Source organism: Ptychodera flava, chromosome 17, assembly GCF_041260155.1.
Source record: "Ptychodera flava strain L36383 chromosome 17, AS_Pfla_20210202, whole genome shotgun sequence".
In the NCBI taxonomy this organism is placed as follows: Eukaryota; Metazoa; Hemichordata; class Enteropneusta; family Ptychoderidae; genus Ptychodera; species Ptychodera flava.
The window spans coordinates 4,326,529-4,350,562 of record NC_091944.1 but is presented as its reverse complement, the minus strand read 5'-3'; the positions used below and the strand labels follow the sequence as shown (position 1 = coordinate 4,350,562).

Below are 24,034 nucleotides of genomic sequence, written 5' to 3'. Positions count from 1 at the left end.
GTCAAAGCCACCAGAGAATTTATTTCTTAAAAAGCGAACAAACTGCCAAGAAGGATATTTGCGCGTCGCCCACGAAAATGGTGAGTGCTGGGTGAGCCACTTCAGGACGCAACGATGGTATTTGTAAGAACGTGACAGCAAATTCAAGCTTTCTTATGAGCATAAGTATCGAAACTTAGGTCACAAATTAGACAGCTTGCGATATGAAATCGCAAACTTATGGTTGAGGAAACGCGGAATTACTCTTATAATTTAGCCACATTTACTTTGAGTTTGTGGCGCCAAACTTTTAGAAATTTTAATCACTATCGACCGTGACGACTCGCTTCTTAAAATCTACCAAATTTAATCACTTATTCGTTGACGTCTTTTTTTTAAATGCCCCCTTACCATCCTCGAACGACGTGAAATGTTGCAATTCATGTCAAAATACAAATGGTTTTAAACTCAGCGTATTTCGAAGTAGTATAAATGGATTTTAAGCAAAAGCGCAAATCGAATGCACCGACGCATGCGTTGTTTAGCCAATCAACCCACCTAATAAAGGTCTTTTGTCAAGCCATATAGCTTCCCTAAATTACAAAATATGTCACTATAATTTATTCATCATCATAATTCGATGATAAAGTGAGTTGAGTGAGGTTTTATGTTCGATCAAGGACCAATTTACGATTTTGTAACCGAAAATGATCCCCGTCTACAAGAACAGCGTTTTGATGAACTGAAGTATTTTCCAACTCGCTTTTAATTATACTCAAATATTAATAAATTGCCTGGTGGGTGATGCCCCACCAGTTTTGGTGTGGAGAGCGGATCGATACGCGTATAGGCCCATCCATAATAAGTAGCATGGTCTGAACATTTGTTTGATATTATCAGCATATTTGATGAAGCATTGCGGTCACGCATCGTTAGTAATTTCTTTCTTTCTTTATTTTTTTACGCCATGTCTGTGTTGATAGACGCCCCAGAACTTCATTCTTGTGGAAGCCACTATCCTTGGATTTGTGCTGGAAGGATAAGCCGCTAAGCAGTCGTCCTCCCATCGGAGCCCGACCTCTTCGGACAACTTTGGACGTATCACCTTTAAAGCAAACTGACCGTAAGTCGAGAAAAGTTTCTAATTATCGACGGAAACGTATTTACTTGTGCCGTCACGCCAACATTGTGCGGTCAGTTTGAAAGACCCGGGACGTTGTCTGATTTTGAGCTGTCTAAAGCGTCTTTAGGCTACGCGCACTTTTTAATTGCTGCTAACAAGATTCGTCAAATGGGTGTGCTCTGGTCAGGGTTTCGTTGCCGCCATTGCGTTACATGTGTGTAAGAAATATGAGAGAGGTATAGGTGCTCAGAGAGAGAGAGAGAGAGAGAGAGAGAGAGAGAGAGAGAGAGAGAGAGAGAGAGAGAGAGAGAGAGAGAGAGAGAGGCTGGCTGACTTTCTTTTTGCCAAGCAGCCAGGTCATTATACACGGCATCATGTTATCATATTCTGTAACTTCGCTTTTTAATATTATTTCTGTCGATTGCCCCTTGTCTTTTTCATGCTATTCTCAAACCTAAATCTTGAGCTGTGTCTCCTGCAGCAACAAGTGAACAATTTGAGATTGTCAGCTGTATTGTAAGTTTTTTTGCAAGAAGAATCTTTGTACAACAATATATACTACCACCAAGTCACCAATGTGTTTCTCCCGAGAAGCGTAAAGACAACATTCAATGAGTTTTGTTCGCCCATTGTTGCTGTACAAAATTGATTCTGTCGTGATGGAAGATAACCGAAATTACCGGATTCTCCCCGGGCTACTTTCTAGGATAATGCCCACTTACATCTTTATATCTGAGTCGGACACTTTCGTACACACCTTGCTGGGGAGCCCGCGGACAGCACATTCGACGCCAAAGTCAAGCAGTGTAGGGTCCTCTTTCATTGTCAATTGACATGTAACGATCTGTCAATTAGACCAACTTCTAAAAACACAGCTCCTAAAAACGAACCATGCTAGGTTATCAACCTTTCAAGATTGTTTCTTTAATGGATGAGATTTTGCATATTTTGGCGTCTGTAACAATACACTAAGATTAAAAATAAGTTGTGGCTGCGGTGCGAGTGTTTTGACAGCGAAATCAGCGACTATAGTATGTTATTATTACGCTCACTGTCAATTGATATGTTAAAATACTATTGAGAGAGTTCACTCACGGTGTTCTTTGTGGGCAATGAAATGCAGATAACAAATTGATGACATCACAAGTGCTGTATATAAACAAAACTGTTCTAATGTTTGAGATAGAAGGGTACGGCAAATATTGACAAATACTGTACTCTCATTTCAGAAGGTTAACAACTTTCATTGATTGCCTTGCGACTGAGTCGTGTTCCTCGTGTCTGTGTTCCCACAAACTTTCGCTTAATAACCTATAAATTACAACCAGAGACGATATCTGTCAGTCTGAAGGCGTGCTAATTTGCCGAGGTAGTTTTTGTGTTCTGCTCTCGTTATGTTTCAAACTATCACAGGCAGAGTGAGAGAGAGACAGACATACAGACAGAGAAAGACAGACAGAGACAGAGAATGCATAATGAATGTATGGATGTATGTTTCAATTTGCATATATATAATATATATATATATATATATATATATATATATATATATATATATATATATATATATATATATATATATATATATATATATATGTGTGTGTGTGTGTGTGTGTATTTGTGTATACTTATTTATATATCCATAAATATTCATCTAATAGTTGATATATGCCTATTACATACATAATTATGCACACACAATGATGAATCAAAATACAAACACACACTATTACATATGTTATATATATATAATATATATATATATATATATATATATATATATATAATATATATATATATATATATATATATCATACACACTCTCATGTATTTGTGCATACTTATGTCAATGCCTGGTCTTTACGCTATAGAAATGCGGAATGCTATACTGACTGACTGACGCGGGGAGACCGCACCAAAACTGAATTTAACTATATTGAATATGGTTTAATTCTTGTTAACAACTGAATTCCCCTCGCATATTCTTCCCATTGTCCATTCCGTCGGCGGAATCATCCGCCTGTTGATAGACTGAACACCCAATCTCCATGTGATACACAGTCTATGCCTTTTCGTGAGATTACTGGTTTATACGGTTTTGTCACAGGTTGTAGAAGGTTTCCCATAATATCGTGTGCATAAAACCAGACGTGGAACGTGTTCAAGTGTCGGACGCATGGACAGAATTTACACTCCCCTCACACGACCGTTTGAGGCGTGGAAACAAAAGTGACAGCAGTCGGTATCTGGACAAAGAGGCATTTAAATAAGAATCGAGATTTCCTGTTGTTGTCTAGAGTTCCAGAGAAGCATTATCAAAAACATATTTCTGCCAAAGTTTTGCGGTCAGTCTACTCAAAGAATTAGCATTCCTCCATGTTAACGATGCAGTATAAAGTCAATTTTTGCTCTGAGTGTTTGTTCGCTAGTTTGAATGTATTGAGAGGGGTATAAACAAGCTAAGTTATAGATACTTTTGACAGCCAAGCATGGCTGAAATAAGTATGTCCTGAAATAATTGTTGAAATATGCTGCAATATATGGTGACTCCGTAATTAAAATAAATGTATCATTAAATTTGTCAATCGTTTATTGTTTTGCTGCAGTGTATGACCTTAGAATCTAATGTCTCTTGATAATTGATTACTCACAGTGCCTCATTTGTATGACAACTTCCATTATCTAAGTGGTATTTGCCTGACACGGTACTAGCCAATGGTGATGGCGCTTGACTCCCCAACTCCGAACGACTCTTACAAAGTATTTCTTTGTCGCTATTGAAATCATTTCAAGGGTGGATACAACACTTCAATTAGGGAATAAAAGGGCGTTTCCGCTGACAACCGTTTCAAATGACTGATCAACGTTGTCCAGTTAGCGATAACAGGCAGTTCGTACATTGGACCCACATACTTGACATTACGACAATTTCCATGGTTGTTTTTGACTCTCAACATGTTTACATCTCGAAAATGAAAAAATGTCAATTTTTAAATCCCCAAAAGAAAAAATTCAACTGAGAAATTTCACCATCTTTCCCTTCCTCGTCAGTGGTATCTGTGCAAGTCCTAGTACTGAAAAATGGCGTGAAACTTAAAAGCATTTTTATGCAAATCTATTTACACTTAGATAAAAGATACATTTCATGCAAAAGCACTGGGGGATTGTATTTTATAACTTGAGATATTTAAGTAAATGTCACCGTTCTGCGGCATTAATGTGACAAACAGATATTGAATTCTAAGGTTTGTACTCATAACACTTTGTCGACCAAAGAAATATCTTTTCTCGCTATTGCATGGTTAATAAGTGATGATGGTGATGAAAATCTGTTAAGATCTGGGCTGAGGGAAGAAAAGTCCATTTTCGACCTTGACATTCATGTTCGTATTGACATGTGTCTGTGTGTCCTGCTCTGTCCATCTAAGATGATGAACAAAGTCGCTATCATACATAACATTTTTGATTGAGAAGTTCATAATAATTCTACTTCTACTGATTGTTGTTTTTCCCGAATTTTCACCCAAACCAAACTTACAGTCATAAATTGCCTTTGAAAATAACGACATCATTTCTGTCAAAAATTATGTTATCTAAGTATGTGCATGTAACACCTGCAAGCAGAGCTAGACAGCAATGCAGCCGTCCCAGATACGAAATTAATCCGCGATGAGATATTTGGCGGGATAGTTATAATGAAGACACTTTTCACGTTTTCGGACTAAGCAGCGCGAGCTCTCTCCATCTCTGAGAATTTCAATTCATTTTTCTTTCACTTTCAAATGATCAAAATGTTTCCGTCGGCAGCAGTGTTTAAAAACAATGATATCAATCCGCAGATGTGTTTTCTCAATTTTACCACTCTTGCACAAACTCTCATAGTTGACCCCTCATAGATTGCTTCTCAGCATCTGAAAGACGTTCCACATTTAAAACCGTAAAAGTCGTGATCTTGCCTAACAAATTATTTGTTTACATGTACCATTGATGTTGACAAGAAACGATGCCATGGCCAACCTACCAAGTAACAGGGATAGCGATTGGCTGGTCCCATTGGACTCGACAGGACAAACGTCATACCGGTTTTCGATTTCTGTTTGCTATCGGTAAACAGAGAGATATATTGCTGCCGATCACACACTAGAGAATTCATTTCCGCAAGAGCACACATATCAAACTCTAACGCAGTCGAAAATCTACCTCCTTCATATCCTGACCGCAACACCGCAACTTTCTCGTAGTTCAAATAAATTTAAACGATATACGGTAACCGTTTTGCAGGACCGATAAAAAGAGGGAAACAGTTTCCATGCGTCGCAGACAAACTTTATAATACTTCAACAACACCAATAACACAAAGCCTGCGTAATATTACCTTGCCTACTACTTCTTTGTCCCTCGTTAACATTTTTCTGTTTGAGCTTAGCAAACTGGACGATGTTAACTGTAATTTCTATCGCATTGCCCAATAAACTCATATGATTCGAGTGGGTATGCGCAATACGCCTAGACTGTGAAACTTGAACGAGGCGTTCAATACAAATCGCGAAGGACAAACAGTCACTGATCCTTTGGCTATTTAAGTATGTTGTGCGCGCGCGTGGTCTTTGTTTTTTGGTGGGGGGTTGAGGGGGGAGAGTTCAGGAATAAGCCATTCTGTTGGAATAAGAAAACAAATCATCACCTTTGGCGATTTTGCTCATTTTTTTTATATCAGTCTCATTGGTCAGTATCTACTGTACAATGTTCAGAAAGAAGAATGGTCTGCAAATGAACGCTAAGTCTCCTTTGCTAAAAGAATCGATGAAAAACGCGGTGGCATAATATTTTGTCTCCAACAGACAGATAAGCTCGGTACTGAAATAATGGTTGTTCTCACAATCTGAAAGTTTCAGCCTACAGTACAGTACAGTACAGTACAGTACAGTACAGTACAGTACAGTACAGTACAGTGACATTCCACTCATTATATCGTACATCAACATCATTTGATACCATAATGTTTTACTCAGTGTACATTTTCCTGTCCATAAAAACATAGAAAACGGCGACTATTCCCTTTTAAAGCATTAGCACATTTTAATTTAAACGTGTCAATGAGTGTCACAACCATTCCTGATAGTAATTGTCGCGTCCGAGCTAATATGACAGACCCACAGGGGTTCCATGTGAAGACTAGAAGGGTTTTATATTTCACAAGCAATTAATCTTGAAATCTAGTAGCGAAACAAACTCCTCAATTAACAACGAAAATGAGAATATATGTCAGTCGTCAAGCTTTTTTACTATATTGGATCATGGATTAAGATATTGATAGGATGTGTAATCATTTTGAAACGATGGGCGTACGCTGTGGTCCCGCCAGACCTAATGATATTGGATTACACTTCGTTGAGTGGATCCACAAACATAAAGCTTAACCATAAAATATCACAATCATGTTGACAATATCAGTTTTTAGCTCGGTTTTGCATCTTTTGTTCTCAGAAAGTTTCTCTTTATTTTAGAAATGTGCTGTGGTTTAAATTTATTTCGATTCAGTGCCAAGGATAACTATTGTTTCGCTTCTCATGCTTTCGTCTTTTCGTCGCTGTTCTGTTACTGTACAGTTCTGAAACGGGTCCTTCTTATACAGGTAAACTTCCAATCTTTGCTGGCTGGTACGAGCATTGTTCACCTCTGTGCTGATATAGCACTCTCAGTGAACAAGTTGGCAGAACGCTTTGATTATGAACCGTAATCGACAGTAACACTTAAAGTTTGGCGGAAAATGTAAAACAATTGCGGACGCTGTATACGTAGATGTAAAGACTGTTGGCAGTGCGCCAGGGCGTTTAAAGCCTGCTTGGCAACACGCAGCAGCTGTGCGCGGCAATTAGCGCATGTAATACGCAACGAAAAAAACAACAATACTTGCAACGAGCGTTTCTTTTCCGTTGTACTCTATTTCCTCCGGTATCCTGAAGAGTTAACTATGAGAGATTCTACCTGTCTGCATTTTACATGCAGCGCCGAGTAAAGCGAGCTCGGAGGCCAAATGTGTCACTGTTGCTACATATTGCATTTCACTGAGAGCTGCCGGCATTTAGCAACGACACGGATCGTAGACGAGATTCTAGTATAGATGTACTTACCCATCTACATCTTTTTGCAAAACAGTTTATATTATTTTATTTAAATTATTATGGTAATTATCTAACTTCACTCTAATTATCGCTGTAATTTCAAAATATTATCCAATCATTTTCTTGAAATTATTCGTCCCAAGCTTACTTATCGTTTGACATATTTCAAATTGGCAAGATCGATAAAGGCACAAAGTCGGCCATTTTTCATGAATTTTGTTTGAAGCGAGATACTACTTATATTGTTCGACATGTCGAAAGATACTGGATGAATGGGTGACCATGCATATATTCGACCCCGGTTTAAGATACGATAAACGAAATTATCGCGAATGGTCATGACCATTAATTCATTTTTGCGATGGTTTCATTTAATATGTCTAAAACCGGGGTCGAATATATGCATGGTCACCCATTTATTCAGTATCTTTCGACATGTCGAACAATATAAGTAGTATCTCGTATCAAACAAAATTCGTGAAAAATGGCCGACTTTTTCCCTTTAATGATGAATTGACTTTTCTCCCTGACAACCCTTGAATATTGAGTCATGTACTAATGCAATACCATATGACTTGAAACGATAAGAGCAATGCGGCTGTGCGTACAGCAACTTGTATCCGTGGCCCGTCACGGTACCGAATAGTACTACGAAAATTTACCACCAACTTTGTACTATCTTACGTCACAGTTCAAGGAGATTTCAATTAGTTGGACTGAAGAGTGAATATATAATAGATGATCAAAACCAGTTTTAGGTTAAATTTAGACGAGTTGTGGTTAAATTAGCACTGGGAGAGAAACGTTGACAAATACTGTGATGTACGTCACTGAGTCTCTTAGACTTTGCTGATAATTCACAAATTGTTTGTATTCATATTAATATGACCAGCGATGAAGGCGACCTTTCTGAATTAAACCTGTTTTATATTTGTTTCCAATTTCCGTACATGAACGACGCTTCTACACTAGCATCCTTATATTCTCCACGCACCTCGATCTCTGTACACAACGACTATTTTATAGCTCTCAGCATAAAGGGTCAAATCAAACATCGGTTAGAATTCGGCGTTGCCATTGTGCCACGCCGGCCGTATGTGCTGTCCCCCGCCGAGGCAGAACATATACAACCGTTTATGAACGACAGATCGTTCGTAAATACTTCAAATTGGTGTCATGTTCGGTTAGCTTGATTGTGCCAGATGCGTGATGGTTAAACAGGCTTGTTTGCGTGAACCATCTGATTCAGTAATTTGATTACTGCTTTCCTAACGTTCTGATAACCTATTTTCAACGAACACCCCCTTTTGTGGGGTTAACTCGCCCAACAAACGCTGTTCAAGGACTCCATGTCTCGTCGATCTCAAATGCTTGGCAAATGCTATGCTCTATTTTACAGTAGCCATATGGGTAACGGCACCCTTAAATTTGATATAGTTAACATCGATATGAGAGCAATGTAGAATAGCTTGGAAACCATTTCCAACATCCTACATCAGTTATCGAGTTTTCGTCAATGAGGCCGTCGATCATAAAATCCAAAGCACTAAAAACGTTAGTTTAGCGGGTAAGCCCCCAATTCTTTTTGGTATGGTGAGTCAAAATCGCAATACTGATTCTGCTGTAACAAATAATAAAATAAAACAGTTCAGGCCATGAATAAATGATGATAAATACGATATTTTATGTGAACCACATAAAGAAGAACGCCGAGGTTAGAGAGAAACGCGATAGACGAGAATAAAGAGTGATTAATGTAGACACGGGACATGTATTCGTGTGCGGTTTTGTATGTGTTGACTCAACTAAATGTGATTATACTGCTCCAACGCACTACCATCTCCTGCGGTCATCGAGAAAAATGAGACACAAATTATGACACCCTAAAAAAAGAACATAATTTGAACTCTCATAGAAAAATATACACTACTTGGAACGTTGAAAAAGTGTAAACGTAAGTTTGTTTATCGATATTCATTTGAAGATTGTGCACAACGTGTGGATGAAAGACAGTTTGGTATTCTCCATACACTGTACACAGTAAACAACACACTGTTCATTGAACCAGTGTCGCATAAAGCAGTTCCTTTTTTGGGGGGGGGGAGGCGGATTGACATTAAAACTAAGGAATTACGTGTCCATAAGACGACAGCTTTTTATAACCTACGACCCTTCATATATCTTGTTTAAATAAACAAAACTAGACTTTCAAAGACAATGGATTTGTTTTGAGTTGCATTTTGAACAATAATGACAGGAAGAATAATAAGGAAACGACGTGAAGGGATGGATCGTAATGGTATTGTCGTTAAAATTATTGTTATGATAATCGTCATCCACATGATTGTCATAAGTATTGTCTGGTATAGTGTAGTTATACTAGTAAGAAAACGCTACCATACATATAAGCAAGCAAACAAACAAACAATAAATAAATAAACAAACAAACAAATACATCGTTGCGAGATACGTCTGTGGGACTTAATAGGAACAACAAGTAAAGGTTGAAGGTCATCGAAAATGACGTAATCAGGCTTAGTATCTGAATGACTTGTACAGGGAGTGACGACCGATGGAAAATCGTTTTACGCTTACATAACTAGTTACCGGTGCCCGGCATGACCTCAGTACATCATAGTCGTTCCGGGGAGACTGTGCCAACATGGACGTTTCGACGTCCAATACCGTGGTCGCTATAGTCCGCGGTAGGCGAATTTCAATTGGGAAATGGTTGCAACTTATGATGATATTTTCACTGACCTTGCTCTTCAAAACAAGTATATTTCTTCATATTCATCTTCTCCCCGATCATTTCTGATGTATATTAAATACAATGTAACATCCCTGCGACCATTGCGCCTTGTGTACAATATGTTAAAAATACCTTCCGGAGTCAATTTCAGACTTGAATTCAGGAGTCAACAATTATATAGGACATTACACACATAGGTTATGTTGACAAATTGAATACTAAACATTTCGACAAAATTCTGTGAATGGAACAAGAAACCATTTTAAATTACAAAAATTACTGGAAAATACGCACGTTAAGCCAAATTTGCTATTCAGATTCTAGAGCTGACATTGAAAAAAATGACAGGCATTGACATCTGACTCAGTTTATCGCGGTAACAATTTTTGGAACATTATCTGACTCTTATTCTGAAAATAGTCTGCCAATGAACAATACAAATATACGAATTATATGAAACTCCGACAAAGTCACTGTTTTTTGTGTCTTGTAAAATGAAATACCTTCTTGAAGTCAGCTGTGAGGTCTAAGTCAAGGTTGACGCACTGTATGATTTCAGCATCATATGTAGCTCTGTTGTGTTTGCAATGTTTACAGATGCCGTTAGTGCATTAGCATTTGAATGTTGTGAAATTGTTTATGTATCTATTTTTTAACTCGTCGAAGTTGAATATATTTTAAACGATGAGTCTCCTCCCTTCCTTCCATCCCTCTCTCCTCCCTTCTCCTCTGTCTGTCTGTCTGTCTGTCTGTCTGTCTCCGTATCTCTCTTTGTCTCTCTCGGTCTCGCTCTGCATGTTTGAATGACACAAACGTTCATAGCTATGTCAAATTATTATAGAAAATCAATATGAATAACATCAGAGGTATTTTGCCTGTCATTTTTTAAAAAATATTAATTAATTTTTAGTACATCTTTCCCACAACATTGTTGCTAAAAGGACTACAATTGGTGTGGTTCCGTCATCAACTTAGATGACATGATTGTCAGATTAATCATCGTTATCGTCGTATGTAAAGGTCAGAGTGTAGTAACGTCACTAAAGCGCTCAATGCAATTAGTATATTAAGTTTTAGTATATGAACACAGTAGTAATAGAAAACAAATATATCATGTATTAACTGTGTTCGAGACGAGGCAAAACACAAAACGGTGACAACGCATGACACCGATACACGCTAGGCCGTCCGCCCACCCCCACAGCAAGCTCCGATAACGAATTTATCACTGGCGCGCTCATGATGTTTGAATTTAGAAGCTGGAAAAATAAGTCACGTCCCCTCACACGTTGCGAGCTAAGAGTGGTTGATGGGAAACCCTATTTTAGTTCAAAATTTTAGTCTTTTTCGGATCTGTTTTTGTACTGTCACCCTAGATTCCCTAATCATCTGCATTCTTATTAGACTAAGTGTAGATGCACGAGTGCATAGTTCGTACTCCTACGCTGATTGTTTTCGACGAAATTGAAAGCGTTGATAAATGGCTGGCATGGTCACATGCATTGAATTACAATCCTCCAATTTGAACCTCCACTCCCAATTACGCGATGAATTTCACATTTAAACAACATAAGACAGTGATTACTCAGAGAGGGCGACGATAGCGTTGCTATGCATTTCTCTATACGAGCGGTAAAATCTATTGTCACATGTGCATCGTAAACGGTAAGCACATCATAACACAATACTTATTGTTGTTGTTGTTGTTGTTGTTGTTGTTGTTGTTGTTGTTGTTGTTGTAATAGCAGTAGTAGTAGTTGCTGTTGTTGTATGTAGATATAGGATTACGGATAAAGTATCCCTTTGTTTCTTGTTTTAGCGCACTTCGGTTCAAATGTTCGCGTCAACGCTTTCCCATGTTTTTAAGCTAGACATCGACATTGTACCTTTTTATACTCACTGTTTTTATTTCAGTTCCACTTAGATTTTAGAAAATAAACACCGCCGTTTTCAAAACTGTGCGACGACGCGACATTACGAAAACCTTGAGTTTTGATTAGGTGAATTTAAACGGCAGTTTCATCTAAATCCATCGTCTGTATGTTTCTAACTTCAAATATAATGTCAACGTTTTAAGGTAGAACGCGTCTCGGGGACAAATATTCGGACTCTCAAACTTTTACAATTCTTTTCTGATATACCACTTATGGGGGTCATTTTAAAGCTGTGGGTGTAAGAAAACTTTTCACCGGCTTAGTTTTTCGAAAGTCGAAATTTTAATTTTTCTCCATAGAGTTAACATAGGGATGGCGGCCATTTTGAATTTCTAATATCGGTAAATCTTGGGTTATTTCGTTTTCTAGTACCAAAATTTGACCCCGATTTTTATTCTTGATTTAGTAAGAGAATGGCTGAAAGTCTCATTATGGAAAGTTTGAGCAAAAGTTTAAGTCTTTCACTTTCGAAGTGCATACTACCTTGAAGGTTATAGATTTGGAACTTTCGTACCTTTCTTGTTTTAGCAGAAAATGGCGTAATATGCACACTCTTATATATTTTGATTTCGGTAATAAATTGTTATTATAACGGAATTCTTGATCTATGCCCTCTAGAAAATTCCCATTGTAGTTTTTGTTTTCGGTTCTTGTGTTCAATGAACTGTGTAGTCAAGACGAAGATGATTCTTTAATTATCTTTCCAGAGCCGACGATATGAATGCGGACATATCGGCCCGGGTGCATTACCAGATTCAGTAAATTGCTTCGACAATAGCACTACAGCTAGACATTCGGCGGATAAATATGTCAAACGGCATAGTCAACTGATTCGATAATTGCTGTCTTTAGTTTTCGATCTTGTCCAAGACATATCTGATGAGCGAGCGGATCGCTCGCGTCATATTGATGACTTCATTTCATTTTTAACAAGAAGAACACAATACGCTATACTGGTCTGGGAAAAGTCAAGTCGAAAATTTTTATTGATGATGTATTTCTCCCTACTGGAAATGTAAAATCGGTTACTATATTTGTCGCACTTTTATTTGAATTTTCTGGTGATGACATGCTTAAACAAAATGAGAGCGTTGTCCTACTATGTTATGTAGTATTTGTCTGTTCAGAAAGAACGATATCTCGCTGAACGATGAATCGTCTTACAGAAAGTTTTGAAAAATATATAAACAAAATTTATCAATCTCATTTGAGCCTTTGCGATCGCATAACTGCATCTGTGTACATGAACTTCACAAGTCCATTGACATGTAACAGCTAAGGCTCTACAACAGTAATTGCATTAACCAGTGTAATCATGAGATTGAAGTGAGTTTCACATAAAACAGACTAAGCACTAGTAAGCAGAACTACCAGGCACAGTAACCTGCTTATCTAATGCAATCGTGACCAGTATTTTATTTTGTAGTCGTTTTTTTGGTTCAAGCCTGTAAATTTAAAGTCCAACACAATAATATTCAATAATTCATAACTTAACACGCGCGCACCGTATGTTAATAAAAATTAAAATTTAAACGGTCTTCCACTTGAAAGTAAATGAACCGATACAACGTCGACCTGCTCTTATCATTTTAACTTTTGTCACCTCCAAATAACGTCTTTATGATTGCATGGAACACTAAACTAAATTTAATATCCTGAAACGAAGTCTCAATATTCATACATACATACATACATACATACATACATACATACATACATACATACATACATACATACATACATACATACATACATACATACATACATACATACATACATACATACATACATACATACATACATACATACATACATACATACATACATACATACATACATACATACATACATACATACATACATACATACATACATACATACATACATACGCCTTTTTAGTCTTTGTGAGGATTTGTCATCATGATTTTACTTTCCTGTAGTCGTTCCACCTTCCTTTGACACATTCTATTTTATCCGCTTTTATCTATTAGTTTTTACCCTGAGGAAGGCAATCTGTGTATTGCCGAAACGTCGGTTTTATTAATAAAGATCGTTTGAAGATTGAAGAAATTGGTCGAGTACGCCTTTCATTTCTCCACACTGTGTCATACTTTGCTGTACTCCCGCTTCTTCCTGATGACTTCAATAGTTGCAGTTGGACTGACTCTATTTCTTTGAATTCTCTACATACATACATACATACATACATACATACATACATACATACATACATACATACATACATACATACATACATACATACATACATACATACATACATACATACATACATACATACATACATACATACATACATACATACATACATACATACATACATACATACATACATACATACATTCTAAAAAATACAAACCCCAAACGAAGAAAACAAACTGCAACATGCACATATAAGCTTATCTGTCTCTGTCTGTCTGTCTGTCTCTCTGTAAGTCTGTCTGTCTGTATGAAAAAAACTTAGCTTAATTGTATTCGCAGTCTGTGACACCAACCAAGATTTAAACACTACGATTATTATGAGGTTAACACAGACATCGCTAAAAAACAGCAACGTAAGAACAATTGCCTTGCATATTCTACCCGCTCTTACTTTGCCGACTCGATTTTTATTGTGACTTTTGGTATTTCCTTAAATTAACAACTAAAAGAATGCTTGAAAAAAATTACAGACGAAATCATCGAAAATGTTCTCCCTGTCTATATAACGGGACCTATCAGAGAAAACCTGTGCAATATAAGTGTCAATATTTACATTATTTGGTTCGAGCTTGGCAAAATTACGATTAGTGTTTAGCGCCCTCTGTCCCACACGGTAAATCTTCGCTTGCATGGCTAACTGCAAAGTAGACTGCTGTACACAAAAGGACTTTGTTTTGTTGCTTTTCCTCTGCAATTCAAGGATACGGAGAAAGTCATAGAGTGCGAGAGAGAGAGAGAGAGAGAGAGAGAGAGAGAGAGAGAGAGAGAGAGAGAGAGTCTGTCTGTCTGTCTGTCTATCTGTGTCTATGTGTGTCAAGGCATTGAGGGGCCAATAATTATTAAGCTTACACGGTGCATTTCTCTAAATGATAAAAGAGACACAATGTTAACGAACCTGCTGATATTTCCAAGGTTGACTCTGACAACATGTTTTAACTTCACAATAACGACAAGTATTAGAGATCGCGCGCTTTCACCTTGAAAGATGATAACCAAGGCACAGCTAGTCTTTGGTTCTCATTGACTCCATTCCCTGCGAGCTTTGCTGGATTAGTTTTTAGGCTGGTTTGTTAGTTTGCTGAGAGAGAGAGAGAGAGAGAGAGAGAGAGAGAGAGAGAGAGAGAGAGAGAGAGAGAGAGAGAGAGAGAGAGAGAGAGAGAGAGAGAGAGAGAGAGAGAGAGAGAGAGAGAGAGAGAGAGAGAGGGGGGAGGGGCGGACGGACAGACAGACAGATAGACAGACAGATAGACAGACAGACAGACAGACAGAGAGAGTGACAGAGAAAGACTGAGAGTCAGAGCATCGGCATGATCTAGAAATCCATAGATTATCTTATTGTCTATAGTATGCAAAGCCAAAATTATGCATCGTTGGATGATCACATTAAAATACCATTTTACGTCAGATGCCGCTATGTTATCGAAAGGTGATGGGGTTGAGTTCGTCTTAATCACCGCGTGAAGAGGAGCTAGCTCGCTCAGCGCCCTCTACAGTTTAAGCTTGCGAGTGCGAAGCAGGTATTGAGGTTTGTAACTTAGTAATGATACGAGAAGTGAAACCATCGGTTAGGAGTGTGATATACAAACTGACAGGGTTGAACATTGACTTAAAGACGCATGCGCAAGATTTATTCAGTTTCTGCAACATTACAGGTCAAGTGAATTTGAACGATTACATTCCACGAGGGCGTATTCCCCTGGTCCCCCTGGTGATGACAAATCGATCAAAAAATTCCAAGCAAGGGGCTCTGAAATAACTTTGGGCCACTTTGCCGACTTCAGCGGAAGACCAAACATTTTGATGTACTTTCTTTGAGTATCTGCTTTTAAAGTATGGAGCCACATGTTCCCATTGAATTAGAACATTTTAAAGCCATATTTGTTTCAAGAAAGCAAAAAAAGTTAACAACAATGATCGGTATTACCTTTTGTCTGACAGAAAGGATACATAGAACTTCCATATCACCCTTGATATCGTTTGTCTGAAGGTAATTAGCAGAACTTGAGTGGCACTCGACTCTGACTCGACTGCAGCTAAAATGTACATAAGCTGTCACGAGACATTTTCCGTATGAAATCTAATCAGCGTAAATTCATAAATGCATTGCACGGCAAGCATGTATTCACACACGTATAAATAGGCAGACAACACATAGAAACATACACACAGGCACACATACACATAAATATACGTACATGCATAATGTCGTACACATACATACATACATACATACATACATACATACATACATACATACATACATACATACATACATACATACATACATACATACATACATACATAAGCTTACATATATACATAATATATACATACATACGTACGTACGTGCGTGCGTGCGTGAGTGCGTGCGTGCGTGCATGCGTCATACAGACAGACAGACAGACAGACAGACAGACAGACAGACAGACAGACAGACAGACGTGCGAATTAAGCTAGTGTGGTTTTAGGTGTAAATTTCTGAAATATTCAAATTTGTCATTTTAATAATGTCTGATACTGACTGCAATTCATAGCACTTTAAACATTTAAAGAGAAAGAAATGCGATGTCAATTATCGGTAATGTCAATTTACTGCAATAATGAACAAAGAGAGTGAAATTACTGTCTGGTAGTTAAGGCTTATAAGGTAGCTATTTTAAGTAAAGGGCCATGGAGTGGTTATACTGTAATTATATAAAACATCTGTGTCAGTTCCATTTAACCTGGCAAGTAAAAATTGAAATCTCAAGTTAAAAGCAGAATTTTTCTCTGTACAACCAGTTTGAGTAGACAATTTTTGATCCATTCTTTCGGCCCCGGGCAACAAAAATTAGGAGAGAGGATTTCGACACATCGGAGTGATAAATTCTATATTTTTCAATGCCCTAACCAAACGTTGAAAACACTGCCTTACACCTGACAAATAAGATATGATATCATAGTGGGTGTAACGTTCTATTCTGTACGTATGTCTGCACCAAGTCTGTTATGTTTTCAAGTTGTGCCATTAATTTCAAAGCGGAATAAGAGCGCCCATGGAATAAATTATGTACGACATGCACAGATAGAGTTTCTCGTTGAACCGACTATCTCAATGAAGGCACCCTTTTAAAATGTGAACTGCAATTTGACAACGGGTTCAACTTTCAGCTGAACTCATATTTGATACCAACACGAGCTAAGCCTCTTGTAGCATTTCCAAGATTACAGCAAGACTTCGATCAGTAAATTCTATTTCCACTACTCACTGTACAGTTCAGCCAACCTTTTACCTTGATTAGTTACGGGCAATAATACTTTAAAACCCCAAAGTTTCAGAGAACAAAATTTGAAAGGAAGCTTTCCCAGTTTTATCTCGTCGATTAAACAAAACACCGTTTCCATCTTACCAAGATTTTGTTTTCAATAAAAAAATCTATTTTTAAGAACGATCTGTAACATGATTCAAACGCGTCTGTCAAATTTTAATCTCCTAATATGTTTTTATCAATTGGAGCACGATAGGCTAGGAAATGCCCCTAGGCTGTACTGTAAGCGAGCTCGTCTATATACAAAGATTTCATGCGATATTGCTTAGTAACGCCGGCGGCAGACGTGGATGTGCGCCCAGTAAACGCCACTCGAAGCAGCTTGGAACAAGACAAAGTTCTCGCGAATGACTTCGGAACGAATTTTTCCGGCTATATTTGTACAAATTCAACCGATCCTGCCTTTTCATACCGCAGTAATTGTTACTACTGGGGTAATGCATATCGTCGAACGGTGAACTGGAAAGTTTTAGCCCGATTTGGCGGGAATGATACTCTTTAAATTTGAAACGAAAACCTCGTTCTTGTTCTGACATTTTCGGCATGAGCCATTGTACTTTTTTTGCTGACGATGATTGAATATTAAATTGTCTATGACTGACATTGTTGATTGTAAGTACATTTTGTTTCCATTTGTTAATTTCATATCAGGAGAATAGCGGATGTTTTGATCCTAATAGTTTACATTTTGTCTGTTTGTCGTGAAAATGGACCAAGATGTATCGCCCAGTGTTTGCGAGAGATGTAAATTGATAATTGTTTACAGTAATTAGTTTTATCATCCGGATCTAAAATGAGGAACTCTCATCAAAGATGAATATATCACTTCCCCTTTCAACGCATTATTTCCTTTTAATGTGTAAATTTATTTGAATAAAGATGTAGGGCTCGGTAAACTATGCGCTACATCTTTTGAGAAAGTTAAAATGCCATTAACATTGACACTAGATTAAATAGCGGGATTTCCGGGAAAGTGCATGTTACATTTTTACCGACTTTTTTTCCAACCTCAAAGTCCGGAATGAGAAAATCACAAATCTGTCTGTGTGTTAGGAAGATGGACAGAAGTTGATAAATATGTACGCCTTTACCGAGAAAACTTGGAACACTTTTTCATGGTATTTGCTGCTAGCAGGGAAAGCTACTTCTCTTCAATTCGTTTGTCATCGTTAGTGTGTTCTATTTCCAATTGAGAGGGGACATATTGGACATGGGCGCCCACTTGATACATCGGCAGAACGCTCCACGGGGGATAAGTGATAGAGGTGTTCAAATTTATTGCACGTTGAATCATTGACAACTCGCAGAATCTAAGTTTCGATGAGGTCATGACCCCTGCGCCAAGAGCCCCGTCAAATTCGCGTCGCTGGGTCAGCGTAGATCACGCGCAATAAATAGTAAATTAACGCCCCGAGCTAGAAAATCTCCTCAACACAAAGGAGTGCTATGGGTAGTCAATTCAACTCAAACTGATTCAAAGATATCTCTGGCATAGTAGTCTTCCACAACTATAACAGTAGACTTGCTAGACACAGCAGTGTATAGACCCTGACAATCGCTCATGCACAGATACCGACTCGCCGATTGTTCTTGGGGCACAAGGCGTTAGGGAAGTTAATTGCATCCGTGGTGCGAATTCGATGTGTTAAAATATTTAAAATTCTATACAGGGTTGTCCCGTGTCCCCTTTCTTGCTATCCTAATTATGCGTTTTAGTAAATAATACATTTGTTAATATCTAGGATAATTTTACACTTTGAAAAATTGATGATTTTACCAGTTTTTATACGACATATTTCGCCGAATGTTTCTAATAATGTGCATTATCTTCTTAAAAACTAAGTGTTCAAACGATTGATTCCATTTGACTAATTTTTACTGTTTTATGTTCACGTGGCTGATTAGAGTATGTCAACAATGACAATATTCCAAATCTGTCGCATACAAGTTGTCATGACGTTTTCTATGCTTTTTCGAAGAGCGCGCGAAGCACCTAGTCGATCGCAAAGCAGCATTAAGCGTCCTTCCATGTCGTAGATAGTGTTTCGTATGGATGGGGGAGGGGTTTGGGTGGGGCAGGGAGGTACGGTACACATTGCTGGCGATGCATGCCAACCCGACTTGCCAGTCTGTGTTGTTTGGAACGTCAATATTGCCTAGCTTCCCGTGCGTCACACACTTCGTTGGTATAAACTTTCGCAGTCGCGCAAAGTCAAGCATCGACTTCCGTTTCCCAAATTCAAAGGAAACCTACCAACATCACGCACACCCTTTCATTTTTTTCAAATGCGAATCGGTTTTTTGCCTGCCATGCCTAATTGCTCCCTTAAATTGGCGGGAAACTGCGGAAAGGGGTGCAGAAACAAACCATTAATGAAATAATACATTTACCAATACGTATGTAAGGCTAGAACTGCAAGCTTTAATCTCCAATATAATTATAATTAAAACATCACAATACAATGCAAATGAAATATAAACAAACAATTGTCGGCTCGCCTCTTTGATCTTTTAGTGCAGCCCGTCTTACGCATTAAGTTATCAAAACCTGTTGACAAGCGCATGCGCAAGATAACTGAAAGAATTGTTATTGACTCCATAGGCTCGGCCCGTGGACTTATATCGAAGACTGGAGTAGCGGTGTCGTAAACCTGTCGACAGTTCGGCTTACTGACACTCGAAGCGCCCCGACGGAAGATCGACAACCTGTGATTGACGACAAGGAAAAGAAAGCGAGACACGTCCAAGAAGTACGCCATGGAGACGAGTCATTGTCTACCCTTCATGCCGTTCGGGTAAGTAAACCTTCAACAGACAAAAAAAAAGAATCATTTTTCAAAGTTGCATGGGGGAAACAGTTTCTTCGACCTGTTGTGGAGGGCAATATTGATTGTGAGAATGAGAGGGGTGTGGAAAACATTTAGGCGACTAATTGCTTGTGTTCATGGAAAGTGACTGCGTTTCTCCACTTCCAGTGGAAAGACATTTTTGTTACAATTACTGACCATCCTTTCAAGTTTAAGTAAGCAACTACTGTGGCGAGAAGAAACTGCGGTTCTGGAATTTTTTCCTTTCATTTTTCTTTTTTGTTAGACTCTCGTTTTAATTAGATTACACACTCCTTGACTAATTGAAGCCGACAAGTGCTTGGCAGATTCTACGCATATTTAATTAACGAGAGCGCCAGCCTTAACGTCTCACTTAAAGCATCAAGAAAATGGGAAACCATGGAAAAATGAGATTCGTCGTAACACGCAGCTAGCTGGAAGACATAGGCTACCACAACTGACACTATCTTTTACAAAGAACCAATGAAATTCTCGCATATGAAGAATTTCACTTCATATCTAGCACTGTGATAAAAATCATAATTTGGCAAAGATTTCCAACTCAGTTTGCGAGATGAGGAAATGGTCTGCGCTGCCATCGAGTCTCGTCAACCATTTAAAGGCGAGGTTGCATGGCTGATTTATGCCATTGCTCGATTTATAAACGCCTCCTTTTTGCCTTTTCCCCCTTCATGTTTACTTTAAGATAATAAAGTTCAAAAGTATAAAGAGATGTAAACACTTGCTACAATAAATATACCACATGTGGCACAACACAAACTGTTCAGATGAAGTTTTCGACGAAAAGAAACAAGATCCGGGATGTTAGCGAGATTAGCCGAAATCTGTTTTTAAAACTAAAAAACCTAAAAATAAGTCAGTCTAAACTAAATAGGCGCTCTACCGTGGTTTGGTGTTCGGTTGTCCTCTTTGCAGGTTAATATCGACTACCTTGGTCATTAAAAGCAAAATGTCGAAACGAAAAGGGAAGAAAATGATGCCCTCCTTTTCTTTATGTGGATTCGTGAAAAACTGAAAATTCGAGACAATGGAATTGTCGAGACGCAGATAAAAATGGCTCGGAAAGTTCGCTTAGTGAAAATAGAATAGCCTGGTTACCGGATTGCTAATATCATGAAGCAAAGATTACGCTGTTTCAGTTCATATTTCTTTTGTTGGTAGCACTACAGTCACTTCTGTTAGTTTCGTTGATGTTTGTTCACGACAAAGAAATGTGCGTTATCTCTATCGTAACAAAGGACAGGCTAGGCTCTGCAAATCTACCAGATACTAGCTCCTTTGCGAAGTAGTCTTTTTTATTGACCGCGAGCTCCCTGTGATCTCCACGACAATACTTCTCGCTATGTCTTATCGTCTTGTCTTTCTCGGCCCCAGAAATATGAATCAGAAACAAAAGTGAACTCCACATCGGTTTGGATCGCATCAACATTTCTGCTTCTTTTATTTCCGATTTTAATGTTCACCTACTTGAATCGCTCGTCAGGATCGTAACTCTGTTCTCGTTGACTTGACGATTTGGAGCCATGCTGCACTGTATGGTCATCATTACCGTTACTTAATGACAGGAAGAGGTGACAACACAGACTATGAGCAAAAACAAACCCTAAATAAATGAAAGTTAAAACAGTTTCAATTTTCTAGTTGAAATGGTGGGAACCACAACTCGGCATGCACGGAACAATGTGGAAGATGTCACAGAACAAACACACTATTTCTATAAAAATTTAATTCCATTGAGCTTTGGCATTATCTGTAAAAACAACAGCTGTGCTCGTAAATCAGGCACAATGGATTAATTTGAGAGAAAAAAACCGGTGTCAGAACAAATAGTTTGATGACTGAAAACATCCAGGGTACTAAAAAGACGTCCTGCTATAGCCATCGTAAAATGGATTAAATCGTAATTTTGCTGTGAAAATAAAACCATTCACTGAGTTGTTATTTTTGTAAAACACCGATTTTGCGTTTCTGATTTGTAATAATGGAAGCAAATGGCATTTTTCCCTGATAGGTTTACTTTGTCGCTTTTGAGAGTGTCTCCACCTGACTGTTGCCAAAACAATGGAGAGATGTGACACGGCTAACGGTCGGCTACCTCTACGCAGTTTTGTATTTTACAACATATCAAAATCTTCCACCTAAGAGTTGCTTATTCTTCAGTATTCTTTTACCGATCGAAAAAAGACATCTTTCTTCAATTGTGTTCTTTATACTTATAATAATCACACGTTTCCAGATGAGCCCACGAGTAGATTATCGCTGCCGAAAGGCAAATGGTGAGTTTTTCATTTTGAAACGTTTTCGACAGTTAAATTCTAATCGTGAATTGTGTCGATATATCTTTTAAAACTTAGCGAGACAGTTATTTTATGACAAATAACCGTGGGGCCACTCTAAACTTAAACAGCATTGTAATCGTGTGCACAGATTTTTACACCTCTGTGAAAATTAGGGTTTCTATCAGCGAGTACAACTGCCATCCCAAAATTTTTACGCTTGGAGATTTGAAATCTGCGGGCATACTCCTGCAAATACATATGAATTTCACTTTACTATCGAAAAACAATAGTATCTTCTTGGCTCTCAATTTTAAACAATATGTTTAGATGCTAAATGCCTTTATATCTTGGAAATATGACTTTGAGTTAAACACTGCTTTGAATTTTTCGTACAACATTAGGTTGACTAGGTTCAGAAAATGCGACACATTGCAGAGCAAATACGCCCCGTGTTTCATTCGCGTGGCTCTTTGTTGAGATTGTTACAGACATGATGTGCGGTGAGTGAGAAAGCAAACTGGCCGTGTGGTTTACCAAAGCTTTTAATTGGTCAATCACTCGACTTTGCATCTAAAATGTCATGAACTCTTTTTACTCTCCAGACTGGTTTATTTACGGATAAACATTTAATGTCTCATAGTGTCTAGATGTTGCTATCATTTTAATAATCAGCGATGATATCAATGATTATGATCTCTCTCTCTCTCTCTCTCTCTCTCTCTCTCTCTCTCTCTCTCTCTCTCTCTCTCTCTCTCTCTCTCTCTCTGAACTGTGCCAGTCTCCTTATTGATTCCAATACCTATCGAACTTATTTCTAAACGAACGCCGAAAAACAACTAAAGATTTATCCCTTCAGTTTAAGAAACCATGTTGTCGGTTCAATCGGTTTCCCCGCAGTGCTCGACATCCGGGCACTCCCGATGAAAGAGATCTTCTCCGTTGGAAATTTCCCCCGAAGTCTTAAACAGCTACTTTCTGGCTACTACGCTTTCACAGAAGGTTATTTTCGAGAGAGTGTATCAATCAACAAATAGATATCAAACGGTGAAAGAGATTCAATTTCACCATAGACGAGTCTAATTGAAATCCGAATAATACGACACGAACACTACGTAGGTTTTATTGAGACTATAAGCGCACGGCAACCATGCCAAACTTGGAGGTGAAAAAGAAGATAAAAAGAAATACTCCAAATCATAAAAAATTCGAGCTTATTCTCGCAGAATCTCCAGCCTGCCAGACGCGCATGTCTGCATTGTACACTCCTGTAGGTGATACGTTCCCGAGACAGCAAATGTTGACAATATCTCTGCTTGCCACCAGGTTCGATAAAACATACATTAAAATCAGAAACATAACAACAGAAGACTGCAACACTGAATTTTAAAGAAAATCGATATTTTACCTCCATTATACAACCCGCTGTAGTGCCAACAGGGTTGATGCATGTAAGAGCCACCGTTTC

At 38.2% G+C, this 24,034-nt stretch overlaps 1 protein-coding gene across 3 annotated transcripts in view; it reads left to right on the top strand.

Moving 5' to 3' along the window:
* Positions 1-24,034, top strand: part of LOC139115201 (PR domain zinc finger protein 14-like) — a 74,563-nt gene that overhangs the window by 17,462 nt on the left and 33,067 nt on the right. For all 3 annotated transcript variants that reach the window (XM_070677145.1, XM_070677146.1, XM_070677149.1), the window contains exons 2-3: positions 963-1,102; positions 20,044-20,236. In XM_070677145.1, the coding sequence (XP_070533246.1) occupies positions 20,199-20,236 (38 nt within the window). In that variant the 5' untranslated portion in view covers positions 963-1,102; positions 20,044-20,198. The remainder of the gene's footprint in view (positions 1-962; positions 1,103-20,043; positions 20,237-24,034) is intronic.